The sequence below is a fragment of the Bubalus bubalis genome, chromosome 9 (assembly GCF_019923935.1).
Source record: "Bubalus bubalis isolate 160015118507 breed Murrah chromosome 9, NDDB_SH_1, whole genome shotgun sequence".
Taxonomy (NCBI): Eukaryota; Metazoa; Chordata; class Mammalia; order Artiodactyla; family Bovidae; genus Bubalus; species Bubalus bubalis.
Window position 1 is genome coordinate 49,489,426 of NC_059165.1, and position 21,812 is coordinate 49,511,237.

The window sequence follows — 21,812 nt, forward strand, 5'->3', positions numbered from 1 at the left end:
ACCTGGGAATGGACCCACAGCCCCTCTCTGCCTCCCAGCCTGGGGCTCTGCCCACCACCCTGGTATCAATTCCTTACTCTCAGTGATGGGCTAATAATAAAAACAGTGAAACTCACCAGTAGAGAAGTACTTGATAAATGCATAATAACGATAATAATCATAATTAGAGAGCTGGGGATTAAGGAGCTAAAAAACCCCAAAGTTGGGAGGAGGCTGCAGCTCCCCTGGGCTGTGCCGGCTTCCCTGAATCCTTCTGGGGAATGCTCAAAGTGCTGACTTTTTTTCCTTTTTCTTTTCTAACAGGGACTCCAAAACCTTGAGGACTAACGTACCATTAAATGGTTCAGTTTAAGCATGATGTTCATTTTAATTGTGTTAGTCCGCCCCCGCAGAGAAGGGAGAAGCGGCCCCCTCCCTCCCAGCTGTTTAGATCCTGCATAGAGAAGGCAGGCTCTGAAAGGCTCCAAGGAGAGCCTGAGGGCAGGGCCCGAGCCCCGCTGCCACAGGGAGGGAAGTGTCAGGGCAGGGCCAGGGAGCGAGCGGACAGCCTGGGTTCTGACACCAGGTCTGTCCCCTTATGACAGCAATGTGATGCCAGGGCAGCTTGTCCAACTTCTCTGGACTTATTCCTTCCTCCTCAAAATGGTAATAAAAGAAGCACCTTTCCTCATAGGGCTGGTCTGGGGATTAAACAGAAAAATGAAAATATGGGGACTAGCATTGTCCTTGGCCCTCAGGAAGGGGCCAACGGCAGATGGAGTTGCTCACAGTTACTCTTCTAATCTAGGCTATTAAGGAGAGAAAGACAGTGAACACTCCAGCACCATGGGTGTGCATGACACCTGACCCTGCTGATGGACTAATCAGTGTGTGATACTACATTTAAGGGGAGCTGGATAGGGAGACCCCACTCATCTGGCGGTTGGGAACTCCAGCATCTCTGAAGGGCCTGGCAGAAGCTTCTAGTACCTTGGGGCTAGGGGAGGACAGAGGGCAGTGCCGGCTGTGGGAAAGGCCTGGGGCTCACAAAGAAACCCAGACTCCTGCCAGGTGAACGCCAGCAAGCCTCTGGAGCTGGGGAGATGGGGGGCTTGGTTCCGCCCTCAGGGGTGGAACCAGGGGAGGATGGCTGGCAGCGTGTGAAGATGGGCTGTAGCTTCTTGAGCGAGGTCTGGGACCAGGCCCCCGGGGCTCTGACAGACCCCGCAGAGAAGGCTCCCAGGTCCTAACAGGAAGTGGGGTACACATGGAAACAGGGGCCAGTGCCTGCCTCTTCCTGGGCTTCTTACGGGTCATAGGCGTTTGGGAGATCACTCCAGCTTATTGAGCCTTGATTCCTGACACAGCACGTGCCTCCCGCAGTAACAGGCCCTCCCTGTCAGGCAGCATGCTGTGTACCTGCGCCTCGGGGCTGTGGGAGCCAACTCTGACCCTCCATTGGCAGGCTCTGCTACCTGCCTCCCAGGGTTATTGTGGAGATGAAAGTGTTTAAAAAAAAAGAGAGCTCGGGAAATGCGGAAGTGCTGTAAGTGGGACAGACCTGCCCTCCCCGTGCCCCCCGCCCCTGCCCCGCCATCTCCCAGGTGCATCTGCTCAGCTCTAGCCTAAGTGCCCTTAGGGACAGGCCCGGCCTACCTGGCTGGACGGCAAGTCCTCATCACTGCTGGTTGAGGACTCCTCTGCTTTCTTCTCCAGGCATGCTGGAGCCAGGGTCTTGCTTGTGGCAGTTTTAGAGCTACCCTCTTTCTGAGGGGACAAGAACATGGTGGGCAAGGGGGCGTTCGTTAGCTGAGAGGAAGCACAACTAAGACCGGTGAGCAATGATCCTCACTCTCCCGGGAAGATAGCACGATCCCCTTTACACAGTGTGTGCGGCGGGGTGGCCAGCATGCCCCACAGGCTGGGAACACAGGCCTGCATGCTGCCGATCCTTCCTCCAGAGCTGACTCCAACCGTGAAAGGGATGTGTGAGTCAGGCACTACTAAAACCCGAGGGCAGGCGTGCTGCTGGCAAGGCATCTGAATGAGAGGTGACAGCCGCCCAGGACAAGGTGGCAGGGGTGAGCCAGAGGCCCCAGCACAGCTCACATCTGGCTGTCACATCCCCAGCTAAAAGCAGGAGCCGGCCGAGAGCAGTTCAACCAGCTGTTATCCTCTACTGCCAGCCCAAGAATAAACGAGGGGGGCTGGCTGGTGATGGCAGTCAGGAGCAGAGGAGGATCTAGAGCAGGGACTAAACTGAAAGGTGCTGGTGGCGGAGCGGAGCCCAGGCCAGGGCAGAGGGCAGCTCTGTGCCTCCCTATTGGTGTGAAGGTCCAATTTTTACTACTCAGAAAAGCAGGACCCACACTGCTGGGGCCTCCAGCTTCTTGAGCCCACCTGCCAATGCAGGAGAGTTAAGAGACGTGGGTTTGATCCTTGGGTTGGGAAGGTCCGTTGGAGGAGGGCATGGAGCCCACTCCAGTATCCTTGCCTGGAGAATCCCATGGACAGAGGAGCCTGGTGGGCTACAGTCCATAGCGTTGCAAAGAGTCGGACATAACTGAGCGACTTAACACGCACAGAATTGATCCATTATTTATTTGGCTATATTGGGTCTTAGTTGCTGCATGTGGGATCTAGTTCCCTGACCACAGGTTGAATCCAGGCCCCAGCACTGGGAGCGCAGAGTCTTAGCCACTGGACCACCAGGGAAGTCCCTGGAGCCTCCAATCTCTCAAGAAAAGCTAGAAGATCCTGATTTGGGGGTGCACTTCCCAATTTTTCACTCGGTCAACTACAGTGCACACCGCAACAGCCAAGTCCCCGTGTCTTCCTTGCTAACACAACCCTGTCTCTGTTCTAGCGGCCCCCACCACAGGCTTTGGAGAGGGTGGCCCTTTGTCTCAGCCAATCTCGAGAACTGCAGGCCCCTCATCAGTGAGTGGCTTTTTTTTTTTTTTCTTGCAGGGGGAGGGGATGGCAGAGGACAGGTAGAACACATGCCTTAGATCTGGTCAAGGAGCTAAGTGGAGGGGAAGTCAACTGGGGGATTTTCTCTTTAGGAGATGCTGCAGCCCTGCTGTGACAAAGAGGCAGACGAGGCATGGAGAGAGAAGAAATCTGAGTCACCAATGATGCTGAGCTGAAGGGACCACCTTCACAGGAGCCCTACCATGAAACTTCATGCCCTGAGATGACCAACCCCCTTAAGAACCATCTGAGCTCTTGTGAAGTAGCTCTTGTTTTCTCCTGCAGATTAAGATGTCCTGACTGATAGAATAACCTGATTAAAACTTTACAAAAAGCATCACGGTCCAAAACATGGCTAGGACCCTTGTGTCTCATTCTGGCATTTAGGCTCCCATAGATTTTATTGGTAGTCACTAGAAGTGACTGCTGCCTGCAGGACAGCTGGCCTTTGCTGAGCCCACCTGACTTCAAAACCCCTCTCCCTTCCACACGCTCCCATCTCCTCCCTGGGGAGCCTCTCTCCACTTTAGTGTCTAGCGAACCCCAGGTCTTCCTCCAAGCTCAGCTCAATCATCTCATCCACCCTCTCAGACACTCATTTTCCCAGCTCCATCAGGAACATGCTCCAGTAACCCCGTCACCTTGTCTCACCCTACAGACTACAAGTTCCTTGAGGGCAGGGCCAACGTCTTTCATGCCTTCATCTCTATCAACAAGACAGCATGCTCAGTAGTTGATCTGCTACACCAAAGGCAGAGAGGTTAGTGCTATGAGCACTTACACCTCTTGGTGCTTGTTTACTTGTGAAGAAAACATATATCTAGGAGGGATAGAGCTCAGCCTGGAGCAGGGATTGCCAGCTTCCCTTAAGGAATGGAAGATCTAGCCACACATGTCCATTAGGTCACAACTGGCTGGAGCCAAGAGTGACCATCTTTCTAGTTTGCCCTTGTTGCCACCACTCCCTCGGTCCCTCCTGACACCAAGGCTTCATGTCAGCTGCCATCTATCACCTCCACTAGGTCTGCACCACTCAAGTCATTTCCATCACATGTCTGGGCCCTGTGAGTCCTGGAGTCTGTCACCCTGAACTACAGGTTGTAGCCACTCCTACAAGCAGACAGAGGAAAAATCATCCAGATAAAAGTTGGGTCCTCATTCCTTCTCTCTCCCCACTCTCTAGGCTTCACACTGAGCTAGAAGAACTCTCCCTTAGAGATACACATACCAACAGGAGGGCCCAGGCCCCATTGCCTACAGGATGATGGGGTGAGAGATTTGGCTTCCTCCCACCCCCCAGGGCCTCATGGTACCTACACCACATCAAAGCCCCCTCCTGGTTCTCTGACTGGGACATCCTTGAGGGCCTGGCCTGGCCTTCCACTGGGCTGGTGGGACCATGTGCGTTGTGGAGGCCTTGGCAGATATGGGAGTACCAAAGCCACCTTTTACTGGGGAGGCCCTGGTTTGGTGCAGGGCGGGGGTTATTTGCAGGAGGCTTTACCCAAGGAAACATGGGGGACAGCAGCTGGGGGAAAGGTCCCTGGAGGCAGAGCCTAAATCTGGTCTTGCTTCTTCACCTGGCCCCGAGCCCAAGTTTTGATGTGGGAGTAGGTGGCAGAGGCTTGGAGGCCTGGCACCACAGCTGCTTCCTCGTGAGGCCTCACCTGGGCTGGAGAAGCAGCGGCTGGCACGTCCCCGTCACTGTCCGACTCCTCCTCGCTGCTGCTCTCCGAGTCCTCCTCCTGCCTCCTGGCCTGGGTGGCTGGGGGTCCTGCCTTCCCAGGGGGTACCGGGGCAGCCCCTTTCTTGGGGGACGCCTTGGTGGGGGCTGAGGCAGTTCTGACCTGGGGGGTCTTTCCTGAGGGCTTCGCCTGAAGAGAAAGAAACAGGATCAGGAAAGGAGGGTTAGGAGATGGCTGGGGCACGTGCAACTGTGCTGTGGGTGGCTCCTGGTCCAGAGGACAAGCATGGGGCTGCTCTCCGACCCCCGGGGCCTCACCTGAGGAGGTGCCTCTCCCTCACTGTCCGACTCCTCCTCACTGCTCTCGGAGTCCTCCTGCGAGCCCTTGACAGGCCCCGGCTGGGCCTGGGCTGCTGCAGCCACTGCCTTCCCCACAGCCGGCACAGACACCTGGCCCCTCCCAGAGACGGCGCTACTCTGGGGGGTTCTCGCTGGTGGTTTTACCTGAATTGGGAGGAGGGAATGGTACTGAGGAAGGAAGAGGAAAGCACGGTTCCCTTTAGGTGAAACCTCACCCAGGGCACAGTTCTGGGGAGGTCACTCCCACCTGTGCAGGACCCTTGTCTAGGCTAGGGCCATTGCTTGGTCCTCCCCTCCATTCCACCCCAGCACCTCTTTTGGCTCTGGTCCTACTTGCCTTGGCTGGGGACCCCACTTTGGCTTGAGCAACAGCAAGGCCCCCCTTTCCAGGAGCTGGTGCTGCTGCTTTGGCTGAAGCCTCTCTGGTGGCAGAAGAGTTGGCTTTGGTCTGAGGGGTTTTCACTGAAGTCTTCAGCTGGAAGGAGAAAAGGGAATTAATTACATAAAGGACATAAGCAGTTAGCCAAGAATGCCGATTCTGGAGTCAGATGCCAGAGTCTGGATTCTGATTCCTCCAACAACACCTGTTTGAACCTGGGCAAATCATTTGACGTCACTGGACCTCACTTTCTTCCTCTGTAAAATGGGAATGAGGAAGGGTGAGGATGAAATGGGAGAGATCACAGTGCTTAACACAGTGCTGGCACACAATAAGCACTCCAACGCATTACTGTTGTGAGCACTTTTTCTTCGAGTTAGCTAAGCATAAGACTACCCTGAACAAAGGTTTCCCAGGCTCCCTTTCAGCTAGGTGGCCACGTGATTAGCTAATGAATCTAAGTCAAGCATACATTTGACTTTCTTACACATGTAGGAGATGTGTCTTCTTCCTTCCTGCTGCCTGGAATACTGAGGCAATAGCTGGAGCTCAAGCAGCCATCTTAGTCTATCAGGTAGAAGCCAGGTACTCAGGATGGCAGAACAAAAAGGAAAACCACTGTTGTCTGAGGTTTCTTCAGCTTAACCTAACCTTAACTGATGTCCAAGGAATCCCCTAAAAGTTTATCAGTGTCTCCAGCAAATACAGACCAGAAACTCAAGAGCAACAAAGAACAAAATCCTTAATAAGAGTGTGAAAGGAAACCTTGCTAATGTGAAATAGGATGAGGGATCTGGCAGCATCTCAAGGCCCATCTCATTCAGAGATGTCATCTGAGCAGAGATATGCCCCATAACTTGGCTTCCCTCATTTATATAAGACCAAGTGAAATTAACATTCATGAATCGAACAAAGAAACCAGACTAAAGCATAGCCTATGTGTGATGAAGAAAGGGGCTAATCAGCACAGAACTCAAATTATCAGAGGGGAGTAACGTCTTTGACATAGACTTACAAAAACAAAAGACACCATGTCTAAGTTGCCCTAGTCAGTAAGTTTAAAAGGACTGAAATCACACAAAATATATTCTATAGCCACAACAGAATTAAACTAAAAATCAACAAAAAACAAATCTGTATTAATTCCATACATTTAGAAATCAGCCCACCCTTTTTTTTTCTGGTGCGTGGCCACGTTGCATAACATGTGAGATCTTAGTTCCTTAACCTGGGATTGAACCAGCCTCCCTGCAGTGGAAGCACACAGTTTTAACCACTGGACTGCCAGGGAAGTCCCTCAACACACTTATCTTTTAAGATATTTACTTGTCTGCACTGTACCTCAGCTGCAGCAAGGAGGATTTAGTTCCTTGACCAGGGATTGAACCCAAGCCCCCTGCAATGGGAGGGTAGAGTCTCAGCCATTTGACCAACAGGGAAGTCCCAACCCACTTCTTAATAATCCATGGCTCAAAGAATAAAATTAAAAAGACAGTACTTTAAAATTCATGGGACAAAGCTAATACAGTCCTCAGAGGGAAATTTATTGTGTTAAATGCTTAAATTAGAAAGAAAAATCTAAAATTAAAAAAAAAATCTAAGATTCCATCTTAAAAGGCTAGAAAAGGAAGAGCATATCAACTCAAAGTAAGGGAAGAAATAATAAAGATCACTGGAAATTAATGAAATAGAAAACAGGAAAATAAGAGAAAAAAAAATCAATGAAGCCAATAGTTATTCCTTTGAAAAGAATGAAATTTGTAATTCTTTAGTTAAAGTGACCAAGTAATAGGACAGAAGACACAAATTACCAAAAATTATTCCTATGGATATTAAAAGGATATAGAGGAATATTATGAACAAATTTAAGCTAATAAGCTATACAACTGAGATGAAAATGGACAAGTTTCTAGAATGGCACAAATTATTAACTGTGCACAGGGTATTAAAAGGTACAAAATATAAACTAATTCGAATACACCAACATCAATTAGAGAAACTGACTGAGTCATTAAAAATCTTCACCCACATACACAAAAAGGCTAGGGCCAGATGGCTTTACTTATAAATTTGAATTGTGTTAAGAAAAGAAATAATACCAGTGCAACACAAACTCTGAGAAAATAGGCTTTATGAGGCAGGATCACACAATACCAAAGCCAGGCAAAGGAAACTACAGACCAATATTCTTTGTGAACACAAAACACAAAAATCCTCACAAATAATTCGCAAACCAAACTCAGCAACAAATAAAAAGGAGAATGCACTCTGACCAAGATGGATTTATTCCAAGAATGAAAGATTGATTTAATACCCCCAAAACAACTAATGTCATACATATTAACAAAAGAAAAAAAAAAACACTTTCATAAAGAAAAAGCACTTGACAAAAATCTAACTCCAATTCATGATAAGAACTCTCAACAGCTTAGAAATAGAAGGAAACTTCCTCAATCTGATAAGAAGCATCTATGAAAAACTTACAGTTAACATCACACAACAGAATGCTTTACTTTTAAGATTAAAATTAAGACAAGGATGTCTGCTCTCACCACTACTATTCAACCTTTTACTGGAGGTTCTAGCCAGTCCAATAAGGCAACAAAAAGAAATAAAAGCTACCTAAATTAGAAAGGAAAAAGTAAAACTGTCCTTAATTTGAAGGCATGATCTGTATATAGAAAATCCTAAGGAATCTACAAAAGTCACTAGAACTGATAAGCAAGTATAACAATGTCACAGGACATAAGATCATATACCTCACAGATTCAGGCCCAGAAGGCACCACACCACTTATTTGGCCATTCATCAAACACTGAACATCTCTCCCCTGCCCTTCTCACACCAGGGCTATCTTTCTATTCATGGCATTTAAATTATGAATCATCTCCTTTCTGAGTCTTTGGCACATTTGGTTTTCCAGAACCCATCCTCTGACTGGTAATTTGTTTGTTTTGAACTTCAGTTTCCTCAGTGGACGGTTTACTTTCAGCTGGCTGCGTATCTCTGAGCAGATCAATTTCTGACCTCAGCAATGCTGAAAACACGATTAGAAACCAGTTAATATGTACAGCACTGAGGGTGAGGCCAAACAAGTACTATCTCATTTAATCCTCATAACAACCTCGCAACAGAGGCAGTTATTACCCTCATCCCTTGGATGAAGGTGAGGAAAAGAAGTTGGCCAGTAAGACTCCTTTTATCAGTCCTGCTTGTTTTCGCAGAGGCTTGTCAGACCTCCTGAAGTTAGGAAAGACAGTTTCGTCTGAAAGAGCACCAGGCTATAAGGCTAGGCCCCTGGAGAGGGACTGGCTGCTCTTTTTGTCAACCCAAGAGAATACAATGCCCCAAAATATGACTATTGCTGTGGCTGGAAAAGTTGCGGTAAAGATGTAGCAGAAGGGGACTTCCCTAGCAATCCAGTGCTTAAGACACTGCACTTCCACTCCAACTGCATGAGTTTGATCCCTGGTTGGGGAACTAAAACCCCACAATGCATCTTGGCCAAAAAAAAACAAAACCTTAGTAGAAGGAAGTGGGAAAGGCTTTGGAGTCAGGGGCTGGTGGGGCTGGATCAAATTACCAAACAACTCCACTACGCTCTCATTTCCTTATCCAGAAACCAAAGCAAATGAACACTGTCTCATGGGACAGGTGGAAGGCTCAAATGCAAAGACTTAAGTGATGTGCTTAAGTGATCAGCACATTGAAACTTTTAAGGCACTAGTCAAATGTGTCTGTAGCTTGGAAAAACAGAATAGGAGCCTATTGAGCTGAGACTCTGCGAAGGCCAAGAATAGCTTAAAAGTTCAGTAAAGGAATTACAGGACCTTGGGTCCCACAAGATAACAGTGACAGCAAAAAACATTCACAGAAATGTGTCCTCTGGCACAGGGAAACAAGAAATGACTAATTTGTTAGTGAAAAAAAGAGAGACAATTAAAAATAATAAACGGTGGGTGGGTGAGTGAGCAGGGAGTGAGCTATCTTCACTTCTCCCCACTTTCCCAGTCTGGAAGACAACTCTTGAGTCTGCTCCCTCAAGGGAAATGGATGAGAACTTGCTGTGTGCAAGCCCCTTGGCTGGATGTGACAGGTAAGAGCTCATCAAATTCAACTCTGTGCAGGTGGATTTCCAATTTACAGAAGAATAAACAGAGGCCCTGATGGATTATAGCACTTGCTAGGATGCGGAGCTAGGACTTGAACCCAGGCAGCCCAGCTCCAAACTTCCCACCACTTGCCATTCACATGGTCTTCCCTAGTGAGCCCACCAGAATGCTCTGCTTGGGGAACTCAAAAAGCCAGGCACTCTCCTGGCTTCCACACAGGCTGGTTTCTCTGTCTGGAAAACTCCACGTCACCTGGCCAACTCTTTCGCCCACAGTTTAGGTGCCACTTCATCCAAGAGATCTTCTCTCCTGAAAAGGCCCTAGATACCATCGTCTGCCATGCTCTGGGGCCTAGGCACACACCCTCCATCTCAACCCTGTCATACATGCTGATACAATCTGTGTACACATCCATGTCCCCCATCTAGGCTGGGAACTATGACAGCCAGGGCCTAAGGAGCCCCAGACAGGATGGACCTGGCAGACGGAGTACTCAACAGAGCTGGTGTAAAAAGAAATCTCAGTGGGAGCTCAAAAGGCGATGAAGGAGACCCTGGAGCTTGACCCTGCAGTTCTTATAGGCAGAGGAGATGAGTGGAAAGTGCGGAATGAGGCTGAGCTGAGGGTGCCGCTCAGGCTTCTGCATACCAGGGGCAAAGGCAGCCCCAGCCCACCCTCAGCCCCGTCCCAGGCCTCACCTGTGCGGGAGTTGCAGCCGCTTCCTCATTGTCCGACTCCTCACTGCTCTCTGAGTCTTCCTGCACCTCAGCCTTGACCTGTGCCACTGCAGGTCCTGCCTTCCCAGGGGGCCCTGGGGTGGTCCCTTTTCCTGAGGGCCCCTTGGTGGGTGGTGAGGCAGCTTTCACTGGGAGGGTCTTCCCTACAGACTTCAACTGGAATGACACAGAAGAGAGGACTATCACAGGGGCCAAAGGACCAATGAGGGCCGGCCCTGACCCAGCCAAATGAACTTGGTCTCACCTGTCCCCCTGCTGTAGCAGGAGCTGTCTCCTCCTCGCTCTCGGACTCCTCGCTGCTTGAAGAGTCCTTCTCTGGCTTCTGGGTGTGCCTGACTATGGCTGGGGATGATGCGCAGGTGGGCGTACTCACTGCTGCTGCTGTCCGGGGGGCTGGTGTGCCGACTTGCACTGGGGGGACCCTGGCAGATGTGGGTGTAATGGGGGTGCCCTTCCTTGGGGAGGCCTTGATCTGAGAAGTTTTCACAGCTGATTTTGCCTGAGGGGACACATAATTCAGAAGCTCGAGAAGGATCTTGGACTCAGAGCCCCCATGTGCTCAGGGCTGGAGCTCACAGCCATCCTTCCCCACAGCGCCCCGTAGAGCTGACTGGTCGGCGGGGGCAGTTAAGAGTCAGGCCGTGCAGCCGCCCCTCCCGAGACCCTACCTGGGCTGGAGTCTTGGCTATAGGAGCTTCGTCCTCACTGTCTGATTCCTCCTCACTGCTCTCCGAGTCTTCCTCGGCCCTTTCAACCTTGACCGGGGTGGTTGCAGGCCTGGCCTTCTGAGGGGGCCCCTTGGTGGGACCGGAGGCAGGTCTGACCTGGAGGGCTTTCCCAGAGGACTGTGCCTACAGTGAGACACAGAGATGGAGAGGGTCACCCAGTCCAGGGAGTGGAGGTGGGGGAAGGGGAGGGGGCTTCCGGCACTCAGCAGGAGAGACAAACCTCACAGGCAGAGGACTCACCTGGGCTGAGGTCCCTGCCTTCTGCATCTCCTCCTCGCTGTCCGACTCCTCCTCACTGCTGCTCTCTGAGTCCTCCTGCTTCCCGTCCTGGGCGGCCACAGACCTTGCCTTCTGAGGGAGCGCTGGGACCGTGCCCTTTGCCGAGGGTCCTGCACCCGTGGCTGAGGCAACTCTGACCTGAGAGTTTTTCTCCAAGGGCTTTGCCTGGGAGTGACAAAGGACAGGACAGGAGGCTTAGCAGGGAATGTGTGAGGTAAGACAGGAGGGGAGGAGGGCAAACAGAGGTTCTGGAACAGAGGACAAGAGGCCCACAGGGTCTCTGCAGGCGACTCCCAGGGCTGGGCTGGGCATCCTCCAGCCTCACCTGAGCCAGGCTTGTAGTCTGCCGCATGGCCGTGGGCACCTCGCCCTCGCTGTCTGATTCCTCGCTGCTGCTGCTGCTGCTCTCCTCCTCCTCCTGCTTCCTGGGCTGGGCTTGGGTGGCTGCAGGCCCTGCCTTGCCAGGGGGTGTTGGAAGGGACCCTTTCTTAGGGAAAAACACCTGGATGTATGGTGTGGAGGCAGCTTTAACCTGGGGGATCTTCCCAGAGGGCTTTGCCTGGAGAGAGAGAAACAGAATTAGGGGAGAGAGCACAGACAGTGGACTCGAGGAAACAGGAGAGCAGATGGGGTCAAAGACACCACAGACTCCATGTGGCCCTGTATGTGGCTGGGGCACGTGGAGTGGGCAAATCAGCCCTCAGAAGACCTCCTGGGGTGGGTGCCAGCTCCGGGGCCCTCTCTCCAGGTCCCACCTGCACTGGGGTCTTGACAGCTTGTGTCTCCTCCTCGCTGTCTGACTCCTCGCTGCTGCTCTCCGAGTCCTCCTCTGGCTTCCCTAAGGGCCCTGCCTTCCCAGGGGGTGCTGGGGTGGCCCCTTTCCCAGGGGTCCCCTTGGCAGGACTAGGAGCAACTCTGATTGGGACGGTTTTCTCCAAGGCCTTCACCTGGTAAAAGAGAAAGCATGGTTTGTTCATTTCTTTCTGAAAACTCTCTTGTGATGTCTTAAGAATAAAGCCTGAGCCCTTAGTGAGGCTCATGAGACCCCTTGCTTCTCTCCCCACTCCCCGCTTTGACTGACACTCCAGCCAGTGTGACTGACCAGCCAGATGGCCATATCTCCTCATTCCTGGGGCCCTCATACCCGCTGTCCATCTCACCTGACCACCAATGCCTCATCCCCTGGGTACCAGGTAAGATACCAGTTCCTTATACTAGTTTTCCGTGATGGCCAGGGTGGATAGGCTCCCCACCTGGGCAGGCTCAGGGCTCTAAGGGCCTTTTACCACCAGTCTGATCCCTCATCCTTGCTGCTCTCTGATTCCAACAGTTTCCCAGTGCCTCTGGTTTTCCCTCAGGACATGCCTAGCTGCAGCTCTGGCCACCCATGCAAGAAGGAGGTCCTAGCAGATGGAATAGAGCTGGATTTCTGTTTGCTAACAAGCCATGATTTGGCCTGAGAAGCCGGAGGGCCAGGTAACTAAAACTTCTCAAGTTCCTTCACAGCAGGACCAGCTGGGACAAAGAGAACAGCCTGTTTACTAGACAGGGGAACTGAGGGGAAGGGGGTGGTGGGCGGGGTTCTTCCCTTTGGGCAGGAAGGGCAATTTCCAGAAGCAGCTGAAGCAGAGTCAGGTGACCTTGCCCTTCACCTCCCAGAGCCCCGCCTCCCTCTCCTCAAACTCCAGGGCCAGTGTCCTTTGGCAGCGGAGGTGCTCTTTACACAGCTGCCTGGAACCGGAGAAGCAGGCCTCCTTTGTGCCTCACCTGACTGGGTGTCCCCGCAGGGGCCTCCTCCTCACTCTCGTCGGACTCCTCGCTGCTCTCTGAGACCTCTTCTGGCTTCTTGGCCCTGCTGGCTGGGGTCACAGCACTGCCTTTGACTTGGGGTGTCACAACCCCTGCCTTCCCTGGAGTTGGGGCTGCACTTTTTCTCGGAGACTCCTTGACTGCAGTGGCTGAGGCTCTGACCTGCAGTGGTTTTACTGCCGCTTTCGCCTGGAACAAGAGCATGGGATCAGAGAATAACCCTGTCTACCACTGAGGAGTGTAAGATGCTTCACAGTCTGTAACGCTCTGTCTTAATGTCATCTCGTTCTCAAACAACTCCCTAAGATACCACCTTTACACCCATTTTCCAGAAAAAGACAAAAGGCTCAGAGAGGTTAAACCACTAATGCTGATAGTAAGGGACAGAGCGCTCAACCACAAACCTCCTCTACCACCTGGCACACAGGGCTCAGTGGAGGGGCAGCCTCTCGCAAGCAGGACAGCTCATACTTGTCTACCCCTCCAAATATTAACACAGTGTCTGATCATGGTGGCTACCACAAGGGCCAAGAGGCCAGGCCCTGAGCTCTAGTCTTGGCACCAGCCTGCTGAGATTCCTGAGGCACAATCCCTCCCTCTCTGGGCTCTGGTCCACTGAAGCTGTGTGTTTGGCTGCTGGCTTCCAGGGCCAGGTGTGTGCCCCTTCCCTTGACAGAGCCTGGAGATGGAAGCCCAGGGTACCTTTATAGCTGGCTGTAGCTGGGGCCCAAAGGTGGGATGGAATGTGAGAAGCAGCCCGCAGTTAGGGCTGCATCTTCAGGGGTTACTGGCTGAGGTGGGAAGGGAAGGTAGGAAGCGCCATGGGTACCAGGTCAATTTGATCCCCGAATCCTATCGTTCTCTCTCCCCATCTCTCTGCTGGGTGCCCTGGTGCCAGCCTTCAGCATCTCCTGCCAGCATCACTCCAACAGCCCCCTCAACCATCTCACTGCATTTATGAAGCACTGTCCTCCAACCCAGGCCACAACCAGCGATGTTTTGGAACCATAAATCAGGCCATCTCACCTGTGTGCCTGCAACCCTGTAATGGCTTCCCACAGCCCCCAGGACAAAACCCAAACTTCTCTCAGTGGTCCTCATGGTCAGGCACTGATCTGGCCCCTGCCTCCCTTGGACTTCATCTTACATCACTTTCCCCTTCATTCATGAAACTGTGGATTACTGTTCCTGAAAAGCACCAAATCTGCTGTGTGTCCATCCCTGCCATGCTGTCCCTCTGCCCGCATCGCACCCCTGGTTACTGCCCCTCATGGCTTTCTGCGTTTTCCGTTCATACCAACCATCACCACTGCAGTTAGATTTCTGAGGGTCTCTTTCACTCCCCCACGGCAGCAGGAACCTGCCTGCCACTTGGAAGGTGTACGCTAAGGAATAACCTGCAGGGACTCCAGGCCACAGTTCACAAAAGAGACAAGGCCACGGACTTCCTCAGGCAGTGCTGAGACCCAGAACCTCCTCAGCAGCCTGACCCCAGACAGCCACACTCCTGACCCCATGGCCTTTGCTTGTGCAGCTTTTCCTGCTCAAACACTCATGCCCCGACATGCCCACCCAGTGGAGCCCCCTGTGCATCAGGCCCTGGTCCCGTGCCGCCTCTCCCAGAAAGTCTGCCCCCACCTCACAGGTAGGATGGTGTCTCTCCCCACCAACTCCAGGCCCTCTTCCTGCCCAGAGCACAGTGAAAATCTGGCTCCCAACCTGCCCAGGCTCAGCCTTCCAGCTCCTGGTCACCCCAAAACACCCACTGAACGGGGAGAGGTGACACCGGTACCACTGGGAGGTGAGGCCTCTGGCCAGGCCCCGGGAGGGTTAGAGGTTTGCAGAAGGCCACTCGGAGGGTGGGTGGCAATTACCTCCAAGTCTGTCTCATCACTCGAGCTGGTGGTATCCTCACTGGAGCTGTCAGCCTGGTTGGCGGATGCCATTCCTGAGGCATAAACAAGGCGGGGACTGAGGGCCAACCCTTTATAGACCCGCCTGCCTCCCGTTGGCACCCTCCATGCCAATTACTCAGGGCCAGGTATGAGTACTGCCCCCTCCCCCCATGGAAGACGAACAGCTGAGGGGCATACCACACTCCCCCCAACTCTGCTCCTGCACAGCTGAGGGGCTGGTAAGAGGTGTAACAATAGGTCCTAACACACAAGCGCCAGCACCTGGGGGCTTAGAAAACCTCCTTACCCATCACAGGGCAGCAGGCAGAGCAAATGCCTATTTTACATGCAATACATAGGCAAACCCAGGCCTCTCGGCTTAGCGTCTAAGCCTCTGTGGAAGGCGCTGGCCCCCACCTGAGAGCAATAAACCAGAAAACGCTCCAACCCCACCCTGGCTGCTCACACTCCCTCAGCAAAGCCTGAGGTATCCCTGCAGCAGATTCTCTCTCACCCAGGGGAGGGGAAAGTGGCCTGAGGCGGGGGTCCTCGCTGTCATGGAGACAACCGCCTGAATTCCAGAATGTCCCAGGGGCCTGACAAAGCAGTGCCCAGGTCTGCCTCCCCAGCCCGCCCTAGGGCCTGGCCCTAGAGGTTGGGGCTCCTCACCAGGCGTGGCGGCGGTTCTGAGGGCTGACACGCTGCCCTCCTCCTCGGTTTCTGACACCAAGACAGCATTTGCTGAGGGCCCCGTTGTCTTCTGGGGTGACTTCCCAGTGAGGAGGTGGGCCACTGCCTTTCCCGGGGCAGGGTGTGTCGTGGAGTTTACCGTCTTACTGGCTTTCGTGGTCTTTGCCTACAGAGAACAGGAGTGACAGCCACTGGGTATGGTCAGGTGGATAAGAGCACAGACCACATCAGCTCCCACCTCTGCCACTTCCCAGACCCGTGAGCTTGGGCACATGACCTCCCTGAGCCTCTGTTTCTTCATCTTTGAAGTTATGGCTTCATCACCAACCTGTGGCCAGTCAACGGGGGGCTGAAAACGGTACCGCCCCTCGCAGAGGTGTGAGGTGAATTACAGTTCTTAGGACACAGCAGTTTTGCTAAGCGGTAAGTAGCAATTTATTGTGGATGTTATCATGGCCTTGTGATTATTTCTACATTTTTTTTTTTTGCTAATGCTCCAGTCAGTATCAGGGACACAGTCCTTTACATGTCTGAGACACTGCTTTGAGGATGACCAGAAAATGATATTCTGCCTTCCAAGTAGTTTCCAGTCTAGAAAATGTTTCTCGAGCTTTCAAAGCCACAAGTGTCTTATTTGCTATGGTGTCTCCACTGCCTCACGTAGTACTTGGAACATAACTGTATTGGTAATGACTCGCTGAATGCAGGACCGGAGGAAAGGGGCCGTCTACCCCAGGTATGTAAGGTGCCCAACAGCTCACAGCAGTAGGCACCATCACCATCTTACAGGCAAAAACCTGAGGGCTGGAGAGGTGCATGGGACACACCCTGATCACACAGCTGGTGGCTGAGATCTGAATCCAAGCTGGGCAATTACCCACAACCCAATTCTTCTCTGATGCCAGGGAACGTGTCCTACAGGGCACCTCACCTCCCATGGGTGACAGCCTGGAAGATGGTCCCACTCACCTTGGCTTTTTCTTTCACATTTGAAGACGAAACGGTCCCTGTGACTGAGGAGTTGGTAGCTGCTAATCTCGGGGCTGCAAGACACAAATACTCGTTGGGTAAGCCAGACCAGCCTTTTCTCAGGGAAGAAGAAAGGTTTCAGCTCACATAACAATTCAATGTGTATGGGTACCTGGTGTTGGCGTGAGATTTGAGGCTGAGCCTGGACTGAGGAAGGGCTCAGTGGTGCTCAACCACATCCCCCAGGAGCAAGAGAGGAGAGTGGCGACATGAAAGTCGGCTGACTGCATCCCCAGTGGGGTCCCAACTCCCTGGAGGCTCGAGATACCGAGGGCCCCAGAGGAAAAGGGATTGGCTCCCAGACCTACTGCATACTACCCTAGAGGCCCAAACAACTCCAGGGATGCCATTCCCACAGGCTACCTGCCACACTGCAGCCCCGAACGCCACTTAGCAAGACAGGGGCAGGTCATGCAGCCCCAGGTCCACAGAGAAAGCTGCTCGAATTTAAACCATTTCCCAGTGGGTGGGGAGCTGAACTACACAACTGGAATCTTGTTAGATGTCGGTTTCCAGATCCTTGTTGCCTTGATACCAGGATACTGTCTCCTTTGAGCTCAGGTTAGGGAAAGATTTCTAATGTATACTGTGAAATAAAGAAGATGCTGTTGGGGGCTTCCCTGGTGGTCCAGTGATTAAGAATTCGCTTGCCAATGCTGGGGACACAGGTTCAGTCCCTGGTCCGAGACGATTCCACATGCCACAGAGCACCTAGGCTTATGCACCACAACTACTGAGCCAGTGCCCTACAGCCTGTGCTCTGCAGTGAGAAACCTGTGCAACCAAACAAGAGTAGCCACCCCCTCACCGCAACTAGAGAAAGCCTCGAGCACAGCAAGGAAGACAAAAGACAAATGAATAAATAAAGCCAAGAGAAAACAAGCATTGATTAGGTTAAAAATACGATGCTGTTGAGAGGAATGACATGATCTAATTCTTTTCCTGACATTTAATTCCATCTCTCTTCATTTTTTTTTCCAATTTATTGGCTGAGCTGGGTCTTTGTTGCTTTTTTCTAGCTGCAGAGAGCAGGGCTACTCTCCGGTTGTGGTATGTGGGCTTCCCATTGTGGGGGCTTCTCTTGTTGCAAAGCACACGCTCTAGAGCACAGGTTCAACAGTCATGGTGCATGAGCTTAGCTGCTCCGTGGCATGTGGCATCTTCCCGGACCAGGGACTGAACCCATGCTTTTTGCACTGGCAGGCAGTCTCTACCACTGAGCCACCAGGAAAGCCCTTTCTTGATTTTTAATTATGGAACATTTTAGGCCCATTCATAAGTACCGAGGAAGAGGACTAAGCCACCCAGCCCCAACCATTATCAACTTGTAGCCAATCTTATTTCAACTGCGCCCCTCATTCATCCATCCCCAGTGAGTATTATTCTGAAGAATACACCAGACATTGTATCATGTTGCCCAACAATATTTCAGCAGGTTTCTCTCAATGAGGACTCTTAAAAAGTATAATTGTAATTCCATTATTACAGCTTAAAAAATTCATTAATATTGAGTAATCAGTCAGTAGGCAGTTTTACAGCTTTTGTTTCAAGTAGTTTGTAGGTATGGATGTAGGCCTGTACGGATGTCTATCTGTTTGAGTGCAGATGCAAAGGGGAGTGTCGTCAGCATCGTCAGGCTACGTTCCAGGAGATGCATTTAGGGAGAGGAAAGGGAGCAGGCAAGGGGAACAGGAAACCTCCCACTTCTCTTCTGTATGTTTTTGTAGAGTTCACAGCGAACTTGTTTTGCATTATAATTTTCAAAGATTGCACAAAGTATAAAATACATATTCAGTATGATTGCCAATATTTGAAAAAAACATGCTCAGGAAAAATAAATGGAAGAATAATTTGCCAAATTATACGTGGCCAAGAATATGGGTAATTTTCCCCTACCTCTCTCAAAAGTCATTTTCACATATTCTATAATGAATATAATGAAGCCTGTATTTCTTTTACAATTAGAAAATGTATTTAAAAATTAAGAAGTTACCTTCTATGTAAGTAAAAACCAATACGGCAAAGAAGAACGGTAATTCTTCTATGGAGCTGTGACCACTGTTGGTTAAAGCACAAACTACCCGGAGAATGGGGGGAGGAGGGGCTGTGAAGGCCTCACGGGGGACCCCTGCCAATGCACCGGAACCAGAGTGCCTGGGACAGTGTGCAGGTGCTAGACCTGCTCACTTCAGACGGGCAACTGCTGAAACAGCCCTGAGCACACAGAAGAGGGGCCCGCCGGCTGTCGGCTCTGAAATCTCTCTAGCAGCTCTTCTGAAAATGTGGGCTGCTTTTCTGGTTTTACCAGAATTATCTGGAAGGCTTAAAAAAATGCAGTTCCTGAACTGGAGAGGCTGACTCTACATGCCTCTAGACTCTAAGAGCCCATTCATGTTTTTGTTCACCACTGAATTCCTAGCACCTGGGACACAATGTCTGGCCCAAAGGAAGGGCTCAAATCAAGACTGAAATAGGTATGTGGGGCTCTTACAACCTTCCCTTTAAAAGGACCTGGTCCTCCGAGGGCTCATGGAAGGTGAAGCTGGAGGTGGACTCTCCCTTGGAACAATCCAATATACAACAGCCTGTCCCCGAGAGGTGCAGGGTACTGTACTAAGCCCCCAGCTTGGACAAGGGGGCCCTCTCAGCACCCAGGGCTCTTACTGGGTTTGGTGGTTTTGGCTTCTGCCTCCTCCTCTTCCTCCTCCTCTTCCGAGCTCTCTGAGCTGCTGATAGGGTCTGACACACGGCTCCTCTTGGCCTGCAAGGCCGCATCTTCCTCTGCCTTCCGTTTCCGGCCAATCTCCGAAGTTCTGCAGGACAAGGGTGACTGGCAAGCTCAACCAGGGGGCAAGGACAACCCTAGGAGAGTTGAAAAGGAAGACCTCCCACATCCTCCCTGACCCCAAAGGGAAAGTGTATAAAGAGACTTTAAACAGTGATGAAACAGAGTGCAGAAAGTTTCGTGTTGTGCATCTTCACTCATTTCATTGTATTTTTAGTTTATTCATCTCCAAACACTCAGGAAGGGTGGACAGTATTTTCTAACAGCAGCTAAGAGTCACAGAGCTCTAAGTGCCGGCACTATATACACTTCACAGAACCATCCAGGGTCCTCCTTCCTTCAGGACTTGTGGCACCCACAGTCACCTCCTCTTGGAAGACTGCCCAGGTCCCTGTTGTCCCTCAGGCCTCAACTGCAGCACAGCCTTCTTGGAGAGGCCCTCCCCGGTCACCACTGTCCTCTAAGATATTCTCTGCCCTGTTTCACTTTCTTAAGAGCACTTTTCTCTCTCTCGTTATTTTACTCACTTCCTACTTGATGCCCCCACTGCATGCCTGGGGAGGGGAGGGCTGGCAGAACCTTTTCCAGCTCACTACAGTACCTAGAGTACCTAGCCTAAGTCTCACGGCTAAGTGACCTGCCCAGAGTCACAGTCCGGGGCTCTGGGGAGGATAAGCACCCAGAATTTTCAAGCGTCACTTCCTCTAGCCCAGCCTCCTGCCTGAGGGGTCGCTATCTGTGTGCCACACTCTCCCTGTGGGACCGACGTCGCTCTGCCAGTTTGGGATGCGCTGCCTGGCTCCCTTGTTCCCAGGAAGGCCACTTGTTGGGAAATCTTCTGCAAAAACATGTTTCATTTATCACATGTATAGGTTCACTCTGCCTCTCTTCTCCCCGTAGAATGTAACTTTCACAGGTGCAGAGATTTTTCTCTTCCAGTTTGTTTCCAACTACATCGAGAACAGTTCTGTCGCAGAGTAGGCGCTCACTAAACAGAGGCGAGTAGAGGGCTAATGCCTCCACTGGCCAGGTTTAGCACTTTATTTCCTATTATTATCTTAATTTTACTGAAGGAGACAGACTTGGGGAGATCAAGTTTGTCCAAGGTCACACAGCTGGGTTTGAATCACCAGGTTAGGCTGGCTCTCGTGGGTGTGAGGTCCTTGTCCAAGTCAGTAGCCCTCATCCAGAGAAGGGGCTGGTGGTAGGGGAGGGCATGTGGGTGGCTCAGTGAAGCAGTTCTCCGGGGCAGGAAGTGCTGCACTAATAGTCAGACACCTGGGCACATGGAAGAGGAAGTAGAGGGTGTACCCTGTGCTCGCCTTAGCAGCAGAGGAGAGCCAAGAACTGAGGGCTGACAGGGCTTGCAAAGACCTTAGCTCTCTACTGGAAGCTGGGATCCCTTCTCTACCATGCCCGCTTTTGCTTACACACCTCTGATGACAGGGATCTCACCACTCTGCTGTAGCCCACCTGAGTTTTGGACAGCTTTGATGACCCACTGCTTTTATTCAGAAGCTGACACTGGTCTTCCTAAAGCAGGTTCACATGGGTCCCACTTCAGTCTCTCAGGCCCCAGGGAACACCCCACTCCCTTTGTCTCCTAAGATGTGCAGATAGTGGTCCCTCCACTGCCCCTCTGCCATCTCTTTTCCACCCAGACAGTTGCGTATTCACTATCATTCCTCATGGGTCACACTGCAGGTCCTTCACTCCCGTAGCTGGCTGTGGTCAGGCCAGTTCACTGAGGGAACAATTATGCCCTCCTTCATTTTCAAACCATTCCTCTGTTGATAGTCCTTGGATTATCCCCCTCCTTATTTTGCATGTTTCACAGGCATTTCACATTCAACATGTCTTTGAAATCTTTCTCTCCATGTTGGGTTCCTTCCATTCAAGCGTACAAGTCAGACACCTGGGAGTTGACTACACTGCTTCTCCAAACTCTCTGCAGACCCTCATCTCATCCTCTAGTTTCCTGCAAACGGTCTCCCTCCCATGTTATTCCTGCCTCAAGCCCCATCAGCTCTTGTCTGGAGGCCGATATCCACAGCCTACCCAGTCGAGCCAGTGATCTCACTAGTCTCCACTTCACGCTTCCATGGCTCCCAGGGCTCCTGGGGCAGAGACACAGCTTCCCCGCACGGGTGGTCAGGCCTGTGATGGGGCGGTCCCTGATGACGGCCCAGTCTCGTCTGCACTGCACTGCATTCACAGGCCTCAGACCAGCAGCTCCCTCTGCCAGCTACACTCCATCAGCCTTCCCACACCTATTGCTGAGTTCACTTCCCCATTCCCTGCAGTTCTCAACTCAAAGGTTACCTCAAGGAAGCCACCCCTGAACACCTAATGAGGTGAGGCTAACCTATTCAG

General features: G+C 51.6%; 1 protein-coding gene across 9 annotated transcripts in view; it reads right to left on the reverse strand.

Annotated features, from left to right (window-relative positions):
* Window positions 1-21,812, reverse strand: part of TCOF1 (treacle ribosome biogenesis factor 1) — a 39,858-nt gene that overhangs the window by 15,023 nt on the left and 3,023 nt on the right. For 7 of the 9 annotated variants that reach the window (XM_044947453.1, XM_044947451.1, XM_044947450.1 and 4 more), the window contains exons 3-17: window positions 19,319-19,467; window positions 16,595-16,668; window positions 15,605-15,791; window positions 14,915-14,988; window positions 12,999-13,229; window positions 11,987-12,178; window positions 11,557-11,790; window positions 11,193-11,396; window positions 10,893-11,075; window positions 10,469-10,723; window positions 10,186-10,380; window positions 5,334-5,471; window positions 4,955-5,140; window positions 4,620-4,826; window positions 1,636-1,746 (exon numbers count right to left, since the gene is read on the reverse strand). In XM_044947453.1, coding sequence (XP_044803388.1) covers window positions 1,636-1,746; window positions 4,620-4,826; window positions 4,955-5,140; window positions 5,334-5,471; window positions 10,186-10,380; window positions 10,469-10,723; window positions 10,893-11,075; window positions 11,193-11,396; window positions 11,557-11,790; window positions 11,987-12,178; window positions 12,999-13,229; window positions 14,915-14,988; window positions 15,605-15,791; window positions 16,595-16,668; window positions 19,319-19,467 — 2,620 coding nt within the window. The remainder of the gene's footprint in view (window positions 1-1,635; window positions 1,747-4,619; window positions 4,827-4,954; window positions 5,141-5,333; window positions 5,472-10,185; window positions 10,381-10,468; window positions 10,724-10,892; window positions 11,076-11,192; window positions 11,397-11,556; window positions 11,791-11,986; window positions 12,179-12,998; window positions 13,230-14,914; window positions 14,989-15,604; window positions 15,792-16,594; window positions 16,669-19,318; window positions 19,468-21,812) is intronic. The other 2 variants (XM_044947452.1, XM_044947454.1) reach the window with 2 other exon arrangements.